The sequence below is a fragment of the Macrotis lagotis genome, chromosome 2 (genome assembly GCF_037893015.1).
Source record: "Macrotis lagotis isolate mMagLag1 chromosome 2, bilby.v1.9.chrom.fasta, whole genome shotgun sequence".
NCBI lineage: Eukaryota > Metazoa > Chordata > Mammalia > Peramelemorphia > Peramelidae > Macrotis > Macrotis lagotis.
The window spans coordinates 21,964,406-21,988,471 of record NC_133659.1 but is presented as its reverse complement, the minus strand read 5'-3'; the positions used below and the strand labels follow the sequence as shown (position 1 = coordinate 21,988,471).

The 24,066-nt window shown below is 39.1% G+C and overlaps 1 protein-coding gene across 1 annotated transcript in view; it reads right to left on the bottom strand.

Moving 5' to 3' along the window:
- Positions 1 to 4,477: 4,477 nt before the first annotated feature.
- FYB2 (FYN binding protein 2) overlaps positions 4,478 to 24,066 on the bottom strand; it is a 62,788-nt gene continuing 43,199 nt past the window's right edge. Inside the window, exons 13-16 of the mRNA XM_074221339.1 lie at positions 22,945 to 23,005; positions 21,378 to 21,467; positions 7,843 to 7,924; positions 4,478 to 5,810 (exon numbers count right to left, since the gene is read on the bottom strand). Of these exons, the coding sequence (XP_074077440.1) occupies positions 5,799 to 5,810; positions 7,843 to 7,924; positions 21,378 to 21,467; positions 22,945 to 23,005 (245 nt within the window). The 3' untranslated portion in view covers positions 4,478 to 5,798. The remainder of the gene's footprint in view (positions 5,811 to 7,842; positions 7,925 to 21,377; positions 21,468 to 22,944; positions 23,006 to 24,066) is intronic.

Sequence of the window (24,066 nt, the reverse complement as noted above, 5' to 3'; positions counted from 1 at the left end):
AAAAATGTTTTCATGGTCTACCATAGTTTAAGAAAAGCACTTTATAAATACCAAAATGCTGTAGAGATGTGAATGATCGATCTATTTTTGGAGTCATTTTAAAAATTGTTGAAAGTGGGGACCATTTTACAGAGTTGGCTATCCCAAAGAAAACCCCTGTCTTCCATTTTCTCTAATTGAATAGAAGACCCAGCAGGATTCAATTTTGTTTTGGGGGAGTTTCCGAGAGGGGTCAGATCATGATTAGGAAGTCTTGACCTCCCAGTGTCCATGTGAGGAGAATTTGTCTTCAACCTATTGCCCTTCCTGTAATAGTTGTTGTTTCTCCTGCCTTGGTATTTGTTCTTTATAAGCTTTTGAGGTTAAAGACTCAACCAGAACAAAGGATGTCCCGGCTGCTTGCAAGCCCTTACACTGAATAAATCAAAGATTTTGGTCTCTGAAGGATATTTTGTGTGCTTTCTGTTTATTTAAAGGTGGGGAGGGATAAGCAACAGTCATTCTGGTGAAAATTCACTATGGTGAACCATGAATGAGAAGAGATTGTCCCAGTGCCCTTTTGTCCATGTGCCCCTCCTCCTCTGCCTGGTCTCTCCCCCAATCTCAGCTTCCTCAGACTTCAAAGCTCTAGTAGATTGACAGCAGTGTCTTTCTGGACTATTCTTGGTCTCTTTCCACAGCCAATGACATCCTATTCTCTAGGCCCATAAAATCACTGGGTCTGGTGCTACCATGGCAACTGCTGGTGGGTTCAAAATTCAATCAATATAGGGGGTTTTTAGGGGTGAATTAATTAAATGGTTAACCAAATACACCAGGCTCATTTTGTTTGGCCCTTGAATGATGTTATAAAGATCCCTACTCTAGATGATAACAAACACACCCAGAACCAACACAATGGAGGTAAGGAAGGAGCAATGGATTGGCATTGATGGGACTTGGGATCAAATCCTGGTTCAGCTCCTCTTCCTCCCTTTTTATGGGCATCTTCTTCCATTCTACAAGAGGACTGGATAGGTAGAAAGGATGCAGTTTAATGAACTCTTCTGCTCAGAGTTCTATGACAAATTCCCTGACTTGAGGAACTGAGAAATAAGAAACCCATTATTCACAGTCCTTAGGCAGTTATGAGAGAAGCTGCAGTTGCCCTCACAGAGATGCCCACAAATAGGAGACTTGTGGTTTTGTTTCATATAATTTGAGGACATTTCAGGAAACTAGTTTGTTTTTTTAAAAAGTCAGTCTGAAGGGGCAGCTAGGTGGCACAGTGGATAGAGCACCCACCCTGGAGTCAGAAGGACCTGAGTTCAAATCCAGCCTGAGACACTTAATAATTACCTAGCTGTGTGGCCTCGGGCAAGCCACTTAACCCCATTTGCCTTGCAAAAATCTAAAAAAAAAAAAAGAACTGCTCAGAAATTGAATGGGCTGTGAGTTGAGTGAATGAGGTTAGAGTTTCCATCTCAGTCAAAGGTTAGTGACCAATGGTTGGAACAGCATGTTATTGATATGATTTTTCAGATAGGGGCTCGATGGACTATGATAGACATTCCAAGTGAAATTTTATTGTTCTTTTTCATGATTGGATCATATTAGCTGACCTCTGACACCCCCAACTCAGAGTTTGTGTGGTTCTTTGATTTCATGACCCAGTTCACTTATTTCAAGAGAAGCTGTGAAATTTGTTCAAAATGATTCTGCACAAAAGTATTCTAGAAAAGGGACTGAGATGCTGAGAAGAACATCAATAAAGAATAAGCTATGTGGGATCCAGAATGAAATAGTCCGACTTTCCACTTCTCTTTTGGAAATGTCTAAATATTTGTGTTGGCTCTCATGCAGACCTGCACATGCTGAAGGAAAGAGACGGCCACACAAACTGGCGAGCACATGCTAAAATAATAAAGATAAAAATTCCTTCATTGACTCAAGTTAAATTCTAAATATTTGCTCTGTTTCTGTGATGTGGAACATAGTAGTGCTAAAATTGTCAGGTGTGAATGTATAGTGTTCCCTTTTCATTTGAGGTATGGAAACTTTCAAGAGAGAAAAAGAGTGTGGATGGCACTGGAAGATGTGGTGACTGTACTCAAGTCACTTAACCCTGATGGGCTTCAGTTGCCTTATCTGAAAAGCAAATGATGGGGTTGAATAATTGCAGTGTTCCCTTTCAGCATCAGCAGTCTTCCGAGAATTCTTCCAACCTTAACATGTTTTTTCTCTTTTCCAGTAGTCTCTTTCCAAGGTACCCTTCCCTTCTCAGCAATTCTAACATTCTCTGCTCAAGATGTCTTCTGGCTCTGACATTGCATGAAATATTCTAACCCAATAACCAAAGTGAAGAAAATCAAATGGTATCTGAACGAAAATCCATTCTTTGAGTTTTATGGAATTCAATCTAATAAATATTTATCAAGGATCTAGAGAGGTCAGAGGAACAGGATGTGTCCCTGCCCTCAGAGAGCCTATGGGTACTAGGCAACTGCTTCCTTCCACAACCATCTACCAGTATAGCCATTCTGTGGCATTATGTTTCATGGTGCTGGTTTTTTGGTTTGTTTTCCCCCTTATCTCCCTAAGTGGACTAGCTAGGAGACTTGCTTCTGTCAGCGGAGGCAATACCATTCGAGGAACTTTGACATTGACCTAATATGAAACCAAGATTTATCTCCCTGCTAACAAAAACAAATCCCCAAACAACCCAACTTCTAATAAATGCTTTTACTTCACAATCCTGGTTTATGCTACCTTTGTTTAGATACTGATGATTCACATTCTCAAAGAAGATCATGATATCAGGAAGGTGACAAGCACAAGAATTGCATCTGAGTGAAGGGGGGCTGTGTTAACTCACCAGTTTCACTTTCTCCTCCAGGGCTATCTGGGTCTAGTGACCAGACATAAATCATGGTGCTTGGAGATGGCCCTAGATGTGAGGCAATCAGGTCACACACCTAATAAGTGGTCAGTGTCTGAAGTTGGATTCAAACTCCCATCCTCCTGACTCCAAAGCCATTGCTTTATCCACTTCACCACCTAGCAAAACTACATGATACTATTAACATTCCAACATTAGTCTTTTTTTTTTTTTGGTAAGGCAAGAGGTTAAGTGACTTATCCAAGGTTACACAGGTAATTATTAAGTGTCTGAGGCTGGAGAGGACTCAGGTCCTCCTCACTCCAGGGTCGGTGCTCTTTCCACTGTGCCACCTAGCTGCCCCCCCAATCTTAATATTATTAGCTATTTCTTCTGTTAAGGGTGAGGGTTTTCAAAACCCACCAACTGAGAAACAAAACCAAGTCACTTACTTGCAGTCAAGATAGTACATTAACACATATCCATCTAAGAAAAGAATGGAATACTGTCACTGTCTAGCAAACTCGAGATTGTTTTGAGATGTCTGTCTTTAAGAAAAAAACAAAACCAAAAACACCTGGACAAGTCCCAACTGATCTTTTACCTAATAAGCACAGCTGTATTCCCTGAGAAACTTATATTTGTCATCAGAATTATGACACGTGATTAGGTTATTTGGGGCGACATCGATGATAATTAGTTTTTCTCTAGTGGCTGGCAAAGCTAGCATGCCTTTCCATGAATGATAAGAGGTCACTACTGTGATGTTAATAACTGTCATTTCTTGATTTGTCCTTTGTTCTTGAAGAAGGCCATGCCATCAGAGAGGTGATGCCATGGCAAGCAAGTGAATTGAATCTGAGTGAGGGGAGTAGAGGGGTGGGGCTTTGCAAAGTCACCAGTCTCAGTCTCTCCTTTTATTCATCTGGGTTCCATGACAAGATACAGATCAAGATGATTGGAGATAGTCCTGGATTCGAGGCAATCAGGTTGAAGTGACTTGCCCAAGGTCACACAACTAGCAAGTACTTGAAGGCAGATTTGAACTCAGGTCCTGACTTAGGGCAGGTACTCTACCCACTGTGCCATCTACCTGCTGCCCAATCTTGTCATATTGAGGTAGAAAAGAACTAATCAGATGATTGCTAGGCAACTTTTACTTTTTTCATAATAAAATAATTTGTGAATACTTACAAAGAACCGGCTCCCTTCCTCCTCTCCTCTACTAGACATTGCTTTACTAAATAGTATTTTATATATATATATATATATATACATACACATAAAAACATATATGGGATGGAATGAAGCATTATTTAGGATTATCACAAAATATCACTGCCTTGATTTTATAATGCTTTCAGCTTTTTTAAAAGTTGCAAAAAATCAGTGTTATTCATTATTGAATTAATTCATTTGAAAGTTGAACAAAAATATTTTGGATGTGTTATCTTATTTTGCCACACTCTAGCCTCCTGGACTGGGAGACTACTTCTTGGATATTCCAGACTTCAATCTTCATGAAGACAAGGGTGCCTTATATTAAGCTTTCTATTTCCTTTAGGGCTTAGCACAGTTCTCTACAAGCAGTTGGTGCTTAACAAATAATAGACGGGTGGATCTTGTGAACCTTTTCATGCATAAGGTATCATTTATTTTTAGCTATATTACAGATAATTACAATGAACATTTATATGGTTCTTTAATATGGGTTATATCGTTTGAGCCTCGTCACTGCCCTGTGAGGAACCACAGGAACTATGTTCCTCATTTTCAGATAAGGCAAAGTTGACTTGCTTTTGTTTGCAGACATAGAAATTTCAGCTGAGAGACTAGAATCTAGGATTTCCTGTCTCTGATTTGGCAAACTATTCAATAGAATGTTCTAGACTTTTTGATTGCCCCACTTAACATCAGTTATAAAGAGAAATGAAACACTCCTAAAATAGATGCATATTTATTCATAAATTATATAGCTGTACTCCAGGATTAATGTTTTATATGTTATAAAATATACATAATATTGGAATAACATTAAAGATGAAATATATTTGCTAACATTCATGTAATGCTTTAAGATTGGCAAAGTACAGTACAAATATTAGCTCATTTGATCTTCACAACAACCTTGGTATCATCCCCATCTTATATATGAAAAAAATAGAGGCAGAAAGAGGTTAAATAACTGGCCAAGTGTCACTCAGCTAGCAAATGTCTGAGGCTAGATTTGAATTTAGTTCTTGTCTTGCCTCCCTATCTCTTCCAATCTGGGAATTTGGTGACCATTCATGGAGAGATCTCACCACTGATTGGCATTGATCTGGATTTCGGATCTGGATAGGTGTACCCCTTCTTTAGCGGTCTCCTTCCCTCCTTCCTCTCAGGACTAAACTTGATAGGGGAACTGATGATCTTTCACCCAATTGTACACAGTTGTCCAGTGGATAGAGCACTGGATCTAGAGTTTGAAAGATCTGAGTTCAAATTCAGTCTCAAATAGTTACTGGATGACCCTAGGCAAGTCATTTTCCTTCTGTCTGCCTCAGTCTCCTTATCTATAAAATGGGGATTGTAATTGTACCTGCCTCTCAGGATCACTATGAGGATTAAAGGAGATGTTTGCAAAATGCATAGCACACCCCTTCCCTACTGCAGTTCAGATCTCCTGAGCTCCAAAGCTTCACTAGCCTCAGCTTTCTCAGAGGCAAGAATTGCAGTCATGCCCCACCATATCTAACTTGGGAAGCAGTTCATCAGGGAAATCATCCTGGTCATCCAGTCTTCAATCCAGTCTTTCACTGTAACCTCTTTGGATGCATTTAATGGTTGCTCAGATGCTATCTTTTTCTGCTGCAGCCACAGAGAGTCGTCAAGAATTGTTTTCTCTGGGTCTTCCTTCCTGTCTTCTTAAAATTTGGGGTCCCGACTGGGCTGAGCTGTTTTATAAGAGTATCTAAATAACCAGTCAAGAATATGGAATCATAATATGGACATCAGTGAACTAGAAAAACCACCATGTATCTGCCATGTTTGTGGGGAGCCACAGTTGCACTAACTGGGAACTCTTCTGCTGAGTATAAAACTGATTGTCATCTACAAAGTGTTTGACTTTCTTTTCTTGGGGAATCTGTATGGAAATGGCAGTTTCTTTCCCAATGGAAGGATCAACCCACCCTTTCCAAAATGAAAAGATTCAGTAGATTCTTCTACTAGGAGTTTTGGCAAAATAGAATTTTCTTCAACAGTGAAATCATAGATCTAGTCTCTTTAATTCCATCCCCCCAAATAACCCCCAATGGGACATGTATCTGTCTTCCAGTATTCGAAAAGTTGTTTTTAGGGAAAGCAATTGGATTTGTCATCCCTAACCTCAGAGGATCCTAGAATTATGTGGTAGAAGAGGCAAAGAAGTGAATTTAGGCTTCATTTCTTGAAAAACTTTCTATTAAAACTCCCCAGGAGTGGAATAGACTCAGAACTCAGTCAGTCAATAAATAAATATTAAGTCATTACTACATAGTTGCAAAGAAAGCCCCAAACAATTCCCACCCTCAAGGAGTCGACATTCTAAGAAACAACATGCAACTAGTTATATAAAAGATATATAGTATAAGAAAGATGATCCAAAAGGGGAAGGTATTATTGCCTGAAGTGGGGGGAGACTAAAAATGATCCGCCAGAATTGGTTTGAGTTGAGTCTTGAAGGAATCCACAAGTTAGTGAGCAGACCATAATGACCAAAATGGAAACTAGTAGCAAAGGAGGGAGATGGGAAATGGCATCTGGTAAGCCAGTGTGGCTGGGTCAAATAATGAATGGAGGGAACTAAGGTATGAGAGGCTGGAAGGGAAGTATGGGTCCCGCTATGAAAAGTTTGAAATGTCAAATAAGGGACATTATATTTGAACATAGAGGTAATGGACGCATGAGATTTCCTATACCAACCTACACTTTAGGAAATCGTCTTGGAAAACCAAATGAAGAACATTGGATTGGTCAGAGATGAGGCAGAGAGATGAATTAGACTGTTTTAGGTATCCTGATGAGGGGTGATAAGGGTTGGAATGAAGAGGCAATAGATTCCCTCATGAAATCTTTGAACAGAGACTAAATTGGAGGACATTACAGACAGGATTTTTCTTCAAGTATTAGAGATATCTTTTCAGGATCCTTTTCATTTTAAGATGCTTGGGAAATCAATCAACAACTCATTTTTTCCCTTCATTCTTCTTCTCCCCCCCTTTGCCCAATCTTGTCCCAAGCTCTAGATTTAGCAGTTAATAATTTTTATTAGATCAATAAAATACCTGATCCTTTGTTAATGTTTTATAGTTTTGTCCAACGAATTCATAAGACTTCTGGGTATGCCCATTTAGCATGACCGTGAGTCATACCACTCCAATCCCCTTTACACCCTCCACTACTACCCTGGCCTTCTTGGCAAAAGTGATCTGGAATGGTGGCTAAGGGGCGCAGTGGATAGAGCACTGGCCCTGGAGTCAGGAGGACTTGAGTTCAAATTCTGCCTCAGGCACTTAATAATCACCTAGCTGTGTGGCCTTAGGCAAGCCACTTAAGCCCATTGCCTAGCAAAAACCTAAAAAAAGTGATCTGGGACAAGGAATGATGGGTCTCTTGGAATAACACAAGTAGTGGAATGTCAAGATCACGGTGTGCTGCTTGGCCCCTTGAGTACATATCATTTCTCTCTAGTGGTGGATGTGCCAATTATTCAGCACTATCTTTAATAATTGATAATTTTCCCTATATAGAAGCAATTGTTACATAATGCTCTCTTGGAGTCCAAAAAGTCTAGGTTCAAATATCCTCCATAATACATGCTGGCAAGGACCCTTGGCAAATCACAACTTCTATCAAGGAACCCTAGGACTTTCCTCTGGAGTCATCTCTTGGGAAGGTTGCAAATCCTCCACTCACAGACCTTTTGTATATGAGCTATCAATCTCTATAAAGGGTCAACATACCTCAAATTTTTCTCTAAATTGTTTCTCTTCTTTATTCATTTTGTGCTTTTCTAAGGTGAGTTTCTTTTTTCTTAAGTAGAGTCTAGGAGAAACATTTGCAGAAAGGTTTGTTAGTAATGGTTGGATTTTTTTTTTTATTAGCTGCTCTCTGTAACCTCTGCCCAGGAACTCTTGGGATGCCTCCCACAGACTCTATCAGAGTCACACAGACTCTGGAACCCTTCTATATTAGAGAGGATTCTCACAAGTTCCTTGAAATGAGGAGTAATAATTATCATAACTCATTCCATCTCTACCCCTAATGCTGACTCTATGTTTCAGACCATTGTGCTCAACACTTTACAAGAATTATTTCATTTGATCTTCTCAATCTGGGAGGTTTGTTGGCTGTTTATCATTATCACAGATCAAAATGACAGCACTATAATACCTCTAAATGGTAGATATTATGATGATTCCCATTTGACAAATGAGGAAACTGAGGCAAACAGAGGTCAAGTGACATATTCAGGGTAATTTTTGAAAACCAACCTTGCTAAGAGGCTCATTACTGAAAGGTCAATCAGTAATTGATACAGATCACTTCATTTCTATGGGATTCAGTATCCTTCTCTGTAAAACGGGGATTAAATGACAGAATATTCTTGGTTGTGTTAAATCTGGTATATTGTAAAATAAGAGAGTTCAACAAGTGACCTTTGAGATTTATGATCTCCCATGTGTTGTCAGTACACTATGGTGGTAGAAGGAGAGCCAGGAATGATGAACCCCCCCCCCCACACACACACTTTGGGAATATAACATTATGCGTAAAAAATTCAGAAAGACCCTCCCTTTAAAAGCAATGTGAAATACATTATTTTGTCCACTAGAGATGCCACATTGGAAGAGCCAGGTGTAAATTTGACTTCAGACACAGAATGCATGACCCTAGATAAGTCACTTAACTGCTGTTTGCCTGTTTCCACAACTCTTAACAGCACTTACCTTCAGAAGTTGTTGTGAGAATGACATGAGATAATATTTGAATGACTGGTATCTAGTAGGCACTTTGTAGATGCTCACTATTATCAATATACAGTAAAAAATGAGTAGAAATAACCACTACAGCCAAGCAGGACTTATAGAACAAACAAATGCACAGATTGTTTGAGAGAAAAATCAAACAAAAACACCTTTACACCAAACAAACAAAACCTCTTCAGGAAAAAAAATTCGTTTTTTTTTTAAGGAAAAAAGAATTAAAGAGGAAACATCCTCTGGTTCTTTGATTCTATAGAATAAATAATGTAAAATAAAAACAACTTAATGAAAGAAATATTTTAAAATCTTTCCTTCCTTCTGCAATTATTTAAGTGGCTTTCTGGAAGTCTATTGATGGCTTCAATTTTGTGCATTTAATCATTCTTTAACTTAATAATTTTTCACATGACTTTCTGTGGGGAAAGAAATTCGAATTTCTTCTGGTTCACTTGAATAAATATTGTCTTTGCTTGGAAGCTTGGAAGAATATTGCAATCTGAGGGAGGGAGGAGTAGAGATGAATGTCAATTTAGACTATGGGAGAGAGATAGCTTCTTTGAAAATGCTGTGGGACTGGCTCTTTGGACCAGAGGGTGAATGGGCAAAGAATTCTTTGTTTGACCTCCAAAGATGCAAATTTAAGTCCAGTGCTGGCTAGGTAGGTCTCCTAGGTAGGTCTACACCACTGGTCTCCTTAACATCATTTTCCTCTTTTGTTAAAATGGAGCCAATATCATCTTGCTGACCCCTCGAAAGAGTTTTTGATTATCTAACTCAAGTATGTATAAGCAGTTATAATCTTATATCTGCCATTCATTATATTGTAAGTTCCCTGAGGACTGGGATTGTTTTGGGCAGCTTTTTATATCTCCTTGACCTTAATAGGGCACCTGGGTTAGGAGTCGAATAAAATGTTTATTGATTGATTGAATTATTAGAGGGATTGGTTGTTGTACTGGACTAAAAGTTTGTCTCAGTGAGGAAATCACACACCTGTTCCATAGAGACTGTGTGCCTGGCATGACTTGGGTATTTACTTTTTGTTCCGACCCATGATTTCATTAGAATTGTAAAAACTCCTTCCCAAACCCATCAACAATTGTTCTGAACTTAGAGAGCCCCCTGTGGCCCTGAGAGATTAAGCAACTTCCTTGGGATCATCCAGCTGATGTGTGTTAAAAGGAGGACTAGAACCCAGAGTTTCCTTACTCTAAGCTTGCTCTCTGTTTACAGTGTCATTCACCTCTTTCTCACCACTCCCTTTTGCTCTTGCAAAATCATTACAACCATTGCTCCTTGGGACAATGGACTTCTCTATGGCTGTACTCACATGTCTGTGACTCCCCATCCCAAACACCCTTCTGTAGCTCCTAAGAGAACACACACCCTTTGAAGGCAGGAGCTGCCTCATTTATAAATGCCCATTCATTCTTCATCATCACTGCCATTGCAGTCACCATCTTGTTTTTATCTTTTTGATGGGGTTCAGATAGAAACAATTTTGGAACAAATTCCTATTGTGTTATAGCATTCTTTCAAATTTCGTATTTTACGGACTTCTGCCTGTGATAGTAACATGCCTATTGAATTAAGAAATTGCAGGCAATGAAATACTAAAAGATTCTGAATACAAGTCCAAGAGCAAAAAGGATCATCACTAGGGATGATATTTGACCAAACCTGGTCCACATGGTATTGATCTCAGTTCTTTAGGCTTAAGACTACTATGATTACTCATACTATTACTGCTACTGCTACTACTCCTACTACTACTACTACTAGTACTACTACTACTACTACCACCATCACCACCGTACTACTACCATTCTTTAATTAATCTATAAAAATATAGAGACCTAGCAGAAGACATTAAAAATATTTCAGAACAGGATTAGAAGAGTATTTCCTATCAGCTACTAGGGGTTGAAGAGATTTTCAATGATTTCACAGTAGAGGAGCCTCTCATCAGTCTATTCATTCAATCTATTAGCTCTGAATATTACTTTATTAAAAACAACAGATGGTAACTTTTCTCAATAATGTTTCTGTAATAAAGAAGTTCTCTGAGGACACAGATTGTTTCTTTTTAGACTTTGGATTTTCAGGCAAGCAAACATTTGTTAAGTGCCTATTGTGTACTAGTCTCTGGGCTAGGGGATGGGGATACAAAGGCAAAAGACAGGCCCTGTTCTCAAGAAGCTTCCAGTTCGATGGGGAAGACAATGTACAATCAACTATGACTGAAGAAGCTATAGTTAGGATAGATTACAAGTAATCATTGAAGGGGAGACACTGGCATTAAGGAAGATTGGGGAGGTTTCTTGCAAAAAGTGAGGTTTCAACTGAGTGTTGTTGCAAACCAGGATGGGGAGAAGAGGAGGAGAGCATTCCAAGCCTGGGGTCAGGGTGGCCAATGTTACTGATGAGTAGAGTATATGAAGTAGAATGAGGTGTAAAAAGACTGGAAAAGTATGGGGGCTCAGGTTATGAAGGGTGTTGAATGCCAAACAGGATTTTGGATTTGATTTTTATTTGCAGTATTTGCACATGATAGCTGCATGAGCTCCTCTTGATAAAGAGCACAAGTAAAGATTAAAGTTAAGAAATATATAATAATAATAATAATAATAATAATAATAATAATAATACTATCATCAACTTTTTCCCTCTGCACCTTAGATGATGGCTACATATCATAGGATTTTTCTATGATCATGGAATTAGATCTGGAAAGGACCTTAAAGATCATCAAATTAAATCCTCCCGTTTTATTAGATGAGGAAACTGAGGCTAAAGAGATGATGTCATTTGTCCGTGGTCACGCATGTAAATGAGTAAGTAGGAAAAGTGAGGTCTGAACCCAGATCCGCTTGGGTCCTTAATTCTTTGAGGGTTCAGAATGCTTCCTCTTATAGCCCCAAGCCAAGAACCAGTTTTTCCTAAAGGAGTTGCACTTAAGTTGCACTTAAATGTGGCTTCTCTGACACATGATCTATTTCCAGGTTCATGAGTTCTGAAATTCTTTCATCTGATCTTTACCTTCTAATCTTTCCCTGGGCCTTATAGCCTATAACCCTGTTGTTTGTCTTTAATGTGACTTTCATTCTATCCACCTCTCACTTCTTTCCAAGGCACCCTGGAACTGATCATAGTCTCCTGTCTTCTCTGTTTCAATATCTTTGTGATGCCATTCTCTATATTTGAATCCCTTGTCCCCTTGGCCTATTTTTGGCCACACTGTGCCAAATTCTACTTTGGCTTGTTCCTACCACCTGGTACCCTTGCTTCTTTTTACTTGTTATTGAACTAGAGAGGAGAAAGTCATGAAGTCAGGGTGAGAAGGTCCCCAACAAATTTGTGTTTCACAAACCTTTTATGCTTCTCTAATAGATTTATTCTTCCATTCAGCATACCAGTTATTCCAAACATTTTCATCCCTTTTCAAGCCATCTATGGTATTGCTAATCTCACTCCCTTAGCTGATAACTTTCTCTTATACTTCACTGAAAAAAATGAGACCATTCATCTTCACTTCTCTCCATCTCATTTGGGCACCTTCCCCTATTATATCCTCCTTTACCCCATCTCCCATGAAGAGGTCAGCAAGGTAAGCTCGTCTATATACAACCTTGTTTCTATGCTTTGTATCTTCTGCAAGAGATGGTTCCCATGATCTATCTCATTCTTTCTCTGATCCTTCAACTTTTATTTGCTAGATGTCCGAAACACTCTTTTGTTTTTCTATCCTTTAAAACAACTCCATTGGTCCCACTATGGTTGCTAGCTCTCATCTATTTCTTCTTTATTTCTCAGCTAAGCTTCCTGAGAAAAACCATACCTGGTATCTCCATTTGCTTTTCCCTTGATACTAAAGCCTCTAACAATTATTTGACAGCAATTGCTCTCTCTATCGTCCTAAGTGATCTCTTTGTTGCCTGATCCAATGACCTTTTTTCCAGTTCTCATTGTCCTTGACTCCTCTGTGGTCTTTGACACTGCTGATCACCCTTTTCTCCTTCGAAGTGTTCCTGTCACCACACTCTCCTGATCTTCTCCTAACTATCTGACAGCACCTTTGCTAAATTATTATCCGGGTCATGCCATTCGATATGAAGACCCCCAAGGCTCTGTCCTAGAACTTCTTCCTCCCCCTGCCCCATACTTTCCCCCTTGAAGACCTCCTCTTTAATGAATTCCACTCTCATCTCTTTCCTGAGCTCCAGTGTCTAATCACCAATTGTCTCTTGACAATGTGAACTCAATATATCATGGGCATTAAAACTCCAATATTAAAAACTGAACTCAATTTTTTCCTCCAAAATCTTTCTTAGCTTTGCTTAACTTCTAGGGCATCACCATCATTTACTCTACCGAATCTATTTCCATCTTTACAACATCTCCCATATATATCCTCTTCTTTTCCCTCACACAATCACCACCCAGTTGCAGACTTTGGTTCTATTTCCTGCCTTAGGACTCCCCCCTTTCCAAATGCTCCTCTATCCAGATGCCAAAGTGATGTTCTTAAGGTAATGGGTTGTTCATGTTCATCCCCCATTCAATAAATTCTTATGCTCCCTATTACCTCCAGGTTCAAATGTCAACCTTCTCTTTGGCTTTTTAAGGCCCTTAGAACCTATTTCCTTGTTACCTTTCTATATCTGTCTATCCCTTACTTTACAGATCCAATCACACTGGCTTCCTTGTTGTCGTTGAACAAGATACTCCATCTCCTAGCTACATCTTTTCACTGTCCGTCCCCGATACCTATAATTTTCTCTCTCTTCTTTACCTCTAGCTTCCCTGGCTTCCTTCAAGTCCCAGCTGAAATCCCACGACAAGAAGCCATTTCCAAGTCCCTTAAGATATTGCTCCCCTCTACTGATTATCTTCTAGTTGCCTTGTTTTGAACTTTTGTCCCTGGCTGGCTGCATATTGTCCCATGAGCTACCTGAGAGCAGTGACCTTCTTTTTGTCTTTCTCATTATCCTCAGTCTTCAGCAGAGTAGCTTTCATGAGAAAGTATTTCATGAATGACTATTGATTTATAATGAGAAAAAAATAGTCATAAAATTTAAGAGTGCTCTGAAATGTAATCACCGCTCTCTTCCTCCTCATCAATAGCTTCAGCATTGCCCTAGAAAGAAAGTGATAGAATTCAAAGACATCAATTTCATTGTGGTTGTTTTTAACAGCTGTAGAGTAATGTTTGAAGAGCAAGGACATCAGACATTGATAAGGAGGCTGAACAGGCTGAAAGGGGTCTGGAATCTATGGCATATGAAAACTCATCCAAGGAACTGAAGTGTTTCACCTGGTAGAAAGAAGCCTTGGAGTTGGAGCCACTGTCCCTGTCTTCAGATATTTCAAGACAGTTGTATGGGAGATAGAGTAGATATGTTCTGCTTAGTCCAGAGTATAGGACTACAACTAATAAGTGAGAGTTGTAAAAAAAAGGAAATTTAAACAGGAGGTCAAGGAAATCTTCCCAATCATGAAAAGCATCCTAAAGTGGAGGAGGTTTTACTTGAGATGGTGACCCTCTGAGTGAAGTGTTCAAGTAACGGGCAGATGATGATAAACGAGAATGGATCAAAACATCTGTGTTTAGTAATTCACCGTTCTAGATGAACTTTGTGATTCTTAACCACTCTAGAACTATTAGGACTATTCTTATGTTTTATATTTTTAGAAAAAAATAAAATTAAGATAAAAAGCTGAATCCATTCATTTAACAACCTTTTCCTTCAACACCTATGCTCTACTTATGTCCCCTGAAACCTCATCATGGAAGGGGGCAGTTCCCGGGTTCTTGGGGCTTGGGTCAATATAGCCAAACTTTAATGGTGCCTTCAAAACTGAAAATGGTCGAGGTTCAGGTCCAAGGTCAGAGGAACTCACCACTGGGTTGACCATAATATCACAAATTTTTGCCCAAAGTTCAAAGTTCATTCAGTTACAAAGTGTCAAATATTATCATCTCATAATAAGTAAAATCTCTCAGTTCAAGTCTTCTGTCAATTCTAATATTTAAGGTTCCTTTTTTGCTTGTTTTTTTTTTACATTTACTAGAAACAGATCCTTAGAGTTAAGAAACTCATTTATTTTTTTTTCAGAAGAGGAAAGTGAGTCTAAGAAAGAAATGACATACCCAAAGACATAGCAAATAAGAAGAATGTAGCAAAATTGAAACTAGAATCCACTTGCCCTCTTCATCCAACTCTCTTCTACTTTCCAAGTTATCAGGTGTTTTTCTGATGTCAGTTAAACATACTGGTACCCATCTCTAGACCAGCTAGGGGGTGCCATAGGGCATAATACAGAAGACTTGACCTGGAGTCTGGAAGAGATATCATCTTCATGACTTCCAATTTGGCTTCAGTTGTGTGACCTTGGCAAAGTCAACTAACTCTGTTCACCTCAGTTTATTCTTCTGTAAAATGAGCTGAAGAAAGAAATGGTAAACCATTCCAGCATCTTTTCCAAGAAAACCCCAAATGGGATCATGAAAAGTCAGACATGACAGAAAAATGACTGAACTTGTCTGTAAAAATGCTTTTACATAATCAATGAAGTGCTTGTTTCTTTAACGTTTTTGCCATTTAGGCATAACCTAGGTATCCCCTCCTCCCACTCTGTGAATGCCTAGCTGTTCTTTGGTATAAATACAGAAATCGAGACTTCAATGACTAGGGCATTTCAAGTTTAAAATGGAAAACTGCTTTTCCAATCCTGAATCCATCTTGCCACCCAAGGAAAAATAAATTACATCAAGTCTGAGTTCAGAGAAAATAAACTTCAGGAAAAGGGATTCTGTGCCATCTTCCAAGTCTGTATTTGCTTTGGCCAGGCATCGAATGCCCTCCCAGGGGGCTTCCCAGTGAGCTCTTAGCATCATTTCACAAAGCAACCACCACAGCCACCAAACTGTTTGGAAGATAATTTGCTTGAGAAACTTTTCTACAACAAAGCCACTGACACATAGCTCCCAGTTCTAGTAATGGAAAAGGGAATGTGTCTATTTCCCCTAAAGCTCAAACATCCCACCCCTCAAAAATGCTCACCAAGCATGTCAGGGGTCAGAACTATAAAACTGGTTTGAATTTTTCTCAGTGCTCATTTAGATCAGACCTTCAGGTAATTTCTGCTAAGGAGGACAGAGAATCCACCAATATGGTGCTTGTGGAAGACCATTGGCCTGAGAGTTGATGAACCAGATCTAGAATACTGACTAAGACCTACACAATGGACATCACCTCACCCTTTCAGTCTCTACTTCTGTTTCATCAAATGGAGTTAAAAGCTTTCTTCTCTCATGCCAAAACCCAATATTTTTGTTGTTATTGAGTCATTTTAGTCATACCTGACTTTCCATGACCCTATTTGGAGTCTTCTTGGTGATACAGGAGTAGTTTTTTTTTTTATTTCTCTCTCCATTTCATTTTACAGATGAGGAAACTAAGGCAAACAGGATGAAGTGATTTGATCAGGGTCACACTGTAAGTATCTGAAGCTGGATTTGAACTAATAGTAGGAATGTCTTCCCAATCCCAAGTTCAATGCTCCATGCACTTTGGCTCCACCTAACTGCCTTCTTGGGCTTTGCTCTGTCTGTAAATTAGCTGTAAACATGCTACCCCCCCCCCCCAACAGAATGATGACTTCTGAAGAACAGTGATGATTTTGCCTTTGTTTCACCAGGTGGCTCTCATGGTTCTTGATGCATAGTAGGCTCTTAATTGATATCCAGTGAATTTAATTTTGAATTATAAGTTTAATATAGAATTTGCCTGTTTGTCCTCAAGGAGTTTTGGGGGAAAATTGCTTGATCAAAAATAATTCACGTCCTCACAAGAAGGCTAAATTGTGATTATTCCTACAAGACAGAACTTGGATCCCTTATGGATTCCCCATTGCATCCTATGGAGGATCAGCTGAAGGTATTAGACATTGAAAAAGAGGGAGGCCTGGGAGAACAGGCCAGCTAGTCCCTTGATGAATAAATTTGTTTTCTATGTTCTAGTGGAGAGGACAAAAATGAAGCTGAGCTATTGGTGGACAAATTTGGATTCAGTAAAAGAACAGTTTTCTTAACAAGTAGAAAGGCCCAACGATGGAGCAGGTGGATGGTCTCAGAAGTTTAGAGAATTTAGCAAGTAGAGACCTTACCAGCAGGGAATAGCCTGAGAGGTAACTGTCTGAGGTACAACACAGGGAGCTTTGAGAAATGACTGTTTTTAGAAAAATATAACCTTGCCAAAGACTTGTGGTTTCAATAGGGTGCAAGCTTTTTGCTTGGCACTTCTGTCTTTAAGCTCATTTTGTCAATATTTTTGATGACTGTGGTGGGTGGGAAGTTAGGTCCATCTTTAGGGAGGAGCATTGTACCCTTGATGGTGTGTGTGTGTGGGGGGGGGTAGGGTCACACCTCTGCCCTGCCCTCTCGTTTTGGTGTCTTCCATACATGACTGGGGTTCTAGGTTATGGGATGTGCTGGGCTGACAATTTTGCCATCTGAAACAGAAAAAAGATCCACCTGCGTGATAATTGGGGATCAGAAGCTTTGGTTGAGTTTTTACTGTCCTCTAAGGCATGTCTTTTTGATCTAGCTGATCCTTTGCTGTGGTTGCTTTGCAGGAAGAGGGATGAATGTTTTATTGTGAATTTAAATGAATTTTTGAAAATCTCATCAATAAGCCAATAAAGTTGGTTTTGGTTGGGCAGCTACTGATCATATTAAGATCCTCTCGCTTTAATTACATGATTGGTATAGTTTAGACCTGGTTTACACTAATCAGCAGGTATAGCTTTCAGCATGGAAGTTCTCTCCACTGGTGCAAATCACAACAAATCTATGATGTAGGTCAGAGATAAGCTAAAGGGCAGGGCTTCTTAACCTGGAGTCTGTGAATTTGTCTTTAAACTTTTTGAGGAATTTTATTTCAACATAACTGTTCATTTTGGTCATCCGATCAATTTAAAAAGATTGTTCTGAGACAAGGTCCATGGGTTTCACCAGACTGCCTGGTAGGGAGGGAGGAGAGAAGGAGTCTATGAATTTCTGCTGTAGGGAGATTTGACACAGAAGTTAAATGAGTAACTAAGGGTTATACAGCCACATCATTAGTGAAATTTGAACAAAAGTCTTTCTAACTCGTCTAACTTTCTAACTTGAAGGGCACCTATGTTTAAAGGGAATGTGGATAAGATGACCATAGAAAGAAAAAGAAAAAGAAAAAGGAAGGCAACTGTCTGAAGGCAAAATCACAATTCTACCTCACAATACTGCCTTTTAGAAATGTAAACATCTTTAATGCTAAAGAAAAAAAATCATCCTTCATGATATGCAAGTATTTATTTTGTGCTAGCAAGTCATGTGTGGTTCCGTGAAGGTTTAAGACACACGGGGGACCACTGTTTCCAAATCTTGCCTGGAGAACACAAATGCATTCACCTGGTTCTGTCTGCCAGAAATACTTTAGGAGGGCTTCCTGCCTCAGGGTCCTCATGGATCCAATGCCAACTTCTGCATCTTTACTCACCCCCTTCCCACTAGCCTCCACCATCACCTACAAACATACTAAATTCGACTATCCAAAAAACAAATTCCTCTCCACTCTGCCCAGGCAGTAACCTCTCTCCCTTATTGCCTATGTCCACCATCATTATTAGCATTATTTTCTTGTCTCACTTCTAAGAGGTTTGCAATATGACATTTTAATCATTCTCCTCTTCCTCTGCTCTTCTAGAATCTTCTTTCCCAAATCAATAGTGGTTTTTTTTATCTCTGAACCCCTGGTCTTTACTTGTCTCTAACCTCCTAGACCTCTCAGCGATGGTTGATGGTACATGTCACATTGTTTTTTCCTCTTCAAAACCCTTCCCCATCCCTTCCTACCCACCCAAAGCTTTTGTGATTTTGCCCTCAGACAGTTGCCTTCCTTTTTCTTTTTCTTTCTATGGTCATCTTATCCACATTCCCTTTAAACATAGGTGCCCTTCAAGAATTTGTCTTTGGCCCCTTTCTCTTCTCCCTCTGCATTGACTCTTAAGGATCTTATGTACTTCCATAGATTTCTGCATATAGCGGGTGCCTAATAAATGCTTCTGGATCAATTAAGTTATTTCAAGGTTGTATTTCATAGAATGGAAATAATTCTCAAATATCTATATTCAGCTTCCAATAATGGAACTATAAAGTCAACATATCTCAAATTGAGCTTTTATCTATCTCTCCAAGACTACCCCTTTTCCTTATTCTCTAAATGGTAGCACTATCAGCATCCCATCCTACTGCTTCCTACCCTCAAACTCATCTTTGACTCCTTCTCATTCCTCACTTTACAATGCACTGGTCAATTTACCCTTTTCAATACATCTTACATCTGATCCTTTTCTACTATGAAAACAACATGGTTCAGCAAAGACCAAAGACTATTACCGTCAAATTAGAAAAAAAGTTATATTATTAAGTAATTATACTATCTCATACTTTATTTTTCTTCCTTAAGGATATAATTTCTCTGTCATCACATTCAACTTAGATCAATGTACAACAATGTACAACAAAGTAAAGACTAACAGAATGCCTTCTCGGGAGGGGGGGAGTGAAGCAAGACTGGAGGGAAAATTGTAAAATTCAAAATAAATAAAATCTTTCTTAAAAAAATATAAAAAAGAAAAAGAGAGACTAGTTTGAAAGTAAAATAAACATGGTTCAGGACTCCCAGCTCATCTTACCTACTCATCTAGATAAAGGCAGTAATGCTTCCTAAACTAGCCTTACTGCTTCCAGTCTATGCCTACCTCCAATTTGCCTTTCACATCACTTTGAGTAACATAGATTCAAGACCTAGCTAAAATCCCAAGAAATCTTTCTCAATTCCCCGAAATTCTAGGGCCTCCCTTCTATTGATTGTGCCCAATTTACCCCAAGGATATCTTTTTTGTACATAGCTATTTGCAAGTTTTCTCCCCTATTGACTTTGAGTTCCTTGAGAGTAGGGATTTTTTTTATTGTTGTTTTGTTTTGAATTTGCCTCAGTTCTGACACAATATTTGACACCTGGCATGAGTTTAATAAAATCCCCAAATAAAATCTGCTGCCTGAGCCATCTTCATCTTCAGTATTTATTCATGTCCCTCTACAACTCCACAATCTTCATTGACTCCCTGCTCTCTACAAATAAATATAGTAGTATATAAGATGATTAAAAAAAATAGCAGGCCACAGTGGACTGTTTATAAATACATTGCTCAAAACAACTCAATGAGGTTGGTATTACAGAAATTATTTTCCCTAATTTAAGGATGACACTAAGAGAGGTTATCAGAGAGGGCTTTGTCCAGATTGCAGTGGCAGGGTAGAAAGAGCATTAGATTTGAACTTAGATTGGAAGGAATTCAAATCTTACTATCTGGATGACTTTGGGAAAGTGACTTATTCTCTCTTATTCTCAGTTTTCCCATATGTAAAATGAGAGATTGAAGTAGGTTATCTCCCATGGTTCCATTCAGCTCTAAATCCTTATTCCTCTGCTCCTCTATGGCAGAATGAGGGTGCAAACTGAGGTTTCCTGAATCCAAATATTTGGGGTTTTTTAAATTAATTTTTGTTTCTTTCTATTATACTACACTGCCCTTTATGGAGTCTAACCTTAACTTACCTTTCTAGTTTTATCTCCCACATATCTTTATGTACTCTGTATTCCAAATGAACTGAGTAATTCCTTTTCCCTTCTCTCATTTCTCCTGACCCTATTGCCAGAGTGGACTCACTTCTTTTCTCCATCTTTTGAAATCCCCTGCCCCAGTTTACAGACCTAACTCAAGGTCTATGGTTTCCATGGAGGTCTCTCTCCCAGAAACAGTGACCAATCCCAGTGATCACTGAGTCCAATCAATCTGTTCTTGCATTGCCAGCACACAGCTTAGAATCTTACACATAATTAGAGTAGAAAGGGACCATTTTGGCCATGCAGTCCCCTACCATACCCCAAAGAACATTCCAGTTCCAACCTGGTCAGCAAGTCAATGTTTATCCAGGGTTCCTGGAGACTTGTGCTGGGAGGGAGCCACTACCTCTTGGAAGAGTCAACCCAATGTTTGCACAGATCTACTCATCAGGAATTTGTTCCCCCCCTCCCCCAGCACCATCAAGAAATGTACCTCTTTGTGACTTTCACCCATTGGTCCCAGGTCTACCCTTTGGATTTGGACAGAACAGGAGTGGTTCCTCCTTTCCATGTTGACACATTGTAGGCATAAAATATGGATATTTAATCAACTTCACTAAGTCTAAGACTATCCATTCTATATGGACCAAGACTGTGTCTCATCTAAACTTTACTATTCTCTGTGAGATCATGCTTGGTGTCTAGTATAGTCTTAAAAAGAGTCTTTGATGAAGGAACACATTTAGCATAGAATTTTGGTTGTTTATTTGAAAGGTTATATTAATACCTTGGAATGAGTAAAAGCCAGAGTGGGATGGAGGCAACATAGGCCATTACCTTTCTGATTCCCTCGGAAATTTGTTCCCTTTGACTTCTTTCAATGTCATAAATTTTGGTCTCCAGAGTCTTGTTTTCTCATCCTTTTCTCTGAAAAGTGAAAGGAGAATGAAAACAAGATAAGCACAACTAATTTTTAAAAATGGATAATACTGAGCACAGAGAAAAGAAAACTTGGGAAGGCAAGATCCCTGCCTTCAGATATTTGAAGATTGGACAGATTTAGGCCCCTGAGAACATAATTAGTGAGGACCAATGGGAGAAAGTTGGGGGAAGGTAGATTTTGGCTTGACAGAAGAATATCATAATAATTATAACTGTCCGATGATGAGAACACTCAACCACCATTTTAAGCATCTATGGTTTGCAGACCTGTACAGCTGGGCTACGTGACATATGAAGTTTATTTATATCATGGCCTTCTTCATGGAAGTTACCAGATCTCAAGCTATACTATAAAACAGTAGTCATCAAGATGGTTTCGTACTGGATAGAAATAGAAGGGTTGGTCATAGCCCTTAGTTTCATGAAAGTTACATCAATAAAAAAGCAAAAAAGAATCAACCAAATCAGAGGAGAATAAGGCAAGTGTGAAGTCTCCTATACCTGGTGGTAGGAGAGAGCATCTAAGAAGAGAGAGCTGGTTCTAGCGCTACAAAGAGATCAAGGAGAAGAGCCACTAGAGAAAGGTCATTTAGTGGGGGTAAATAGAAGCCCATTGTTGTCCAATCATTTTTCAGTTGTGTCTGATTCGTTGTGACTCAATCTGGGGTTTTCTTGGCAAGGATGCTGGAATGGTTTGCCATTTCCTTCTCTGGTTCATTTTACAGATAAGGAAACTGAGGTAAACAGGGTGAAGTGACTTGCCTAGGTTCACATAGACAATGAATGTCTGAGGTTACATTTGAACTCGGCTTTTCCTGACTTCAGGTCCAGTGCTCTATCCACTGTGCCATCAGGCTGTTCTATTAATTAGGGGACTGTTGAGTACCTCAGAGAAGCTATTTGAGAAGAGTGCTAGGAGAAGAGACAAGAATAAAGAGAGTTTTGTTGGGTCACAATAGGGGGTGGCATGGGAGTAGCTGGGTGGTGAAGATGGCCTTAAAAATGGGTTTTTTTAATTGAAGATTAAGGAGAGAAGAAGAGTTTTGTAGACAAATGAGAATTGTACAATTGAGAGAGATAATCTAAAGAGGAGAGCAGAGTAAACCTTCAGGGCTTAGAAAAAGGAAGGAGCGAATTAGACCAGGGATGTAGACAGGTGGATTAACCCTAGAAGACTCACATGGGAGTTAGGGCTGAATGACATTATATAGTTCAGCTAGTCTGACCCCTCATTTCTTAGATGAGGAAACTGAAATCTGCTATGGTATATTAAGTGACTTGTCCAAAGTCATACAGCTAATAATCCAATCAAGATTCCAAATCCAGGGTTTTTCCCCTGGATCATTTTGTCTGATCTCAGCAGACTTAAGAACTGGTGCCCTTTTCAATATGCTCGACCCACACTGAAGGGTTGAATTAAATCTTAGGGACATCTGTCTGACAAAAGAACAATATCACATACTTGGAATCTTTCTTATCCACTGTCACTTCATCGTAGAGTGTACTCTCCGGAGACTTAAATTCTAGAACGAAAAGAGATGAAATTCATCAATCAGTCAATTGATAGGTATTTATTTGGCTCCTACTGTGTGTCCTGTGGCATTGTGAAAAGCTTTGGGGATGGATGCAAGGAAAAGCAGAAAGAGACATTCTTTGTTACAAATGGGTAAAGCTCTGGTTCTTTCAGACTGTGCACAATTATATCATGAGACAGGTCTGCCCCCAGTTGGCACCCAGAGATGAAAAGGAAAGCTCCCTCTTGTCATATATTTATATACATGTATATATAAATTATATGTTTGTTTATATTATATGTCCATAGATTGTATATATATTTATATATGTATGTTCAGATAGTAAAAGAGAGAGGGAGAGGGAGGGAGGGAGGGGAGAGGGATGGGGAAGGAGGAGGAGAGAGAGGAAAAGGAAGAGACAGAGATATTGAAAGAGACACAAAGAAAGACAGACCCAGTCCATAGTAGGTGTTTAATAAATGTGGAAAGAATGAATGAAAGGAAGACTTTAACCAGAATGGAATGATTTTTCCAGGAGGACACAGACAAGGATTTATTATTTTACCTGACAGACACTGAATTTCAAGTTCACGAGTTTCTCTAACATTTCTAAGTTGTCATCACTCTTGCCGCCACCATCATGATAGTTGATGTTTGTAGGACAATTCTTTAAAACATTTTTTTAATTTATTTTAGGCAAGGGGTTAAGTGACTTGCCCAAGGTCACACACCTAGGCAATTATTAAGTGCTCTATCCACTGTGCATCTAGCTGCTTCTATAGGATACTTCATAGAAGTGGAAGTGTCATAGGATTTGGACTTAGGTCTTCATTTCCAGGGCTTTATCCACTATGCCACACTATTGACTGGCTTTGAGTCAGGAAGCATCAACATTAATTGGAAGCACCGTTTCAAAGGTGCATTAGTGAGATTTGAATCCTCTTTGGGCTTGGTAAAGTGAGGGATACTTTTGTAAGATGAAGCATCATCTCTCATAGATCCATTTTGTAAACCTATGTTTTTGTGTATTAAATTGTTTTAGGGTAGGAATGACTTGTCCTCTCCCTTCT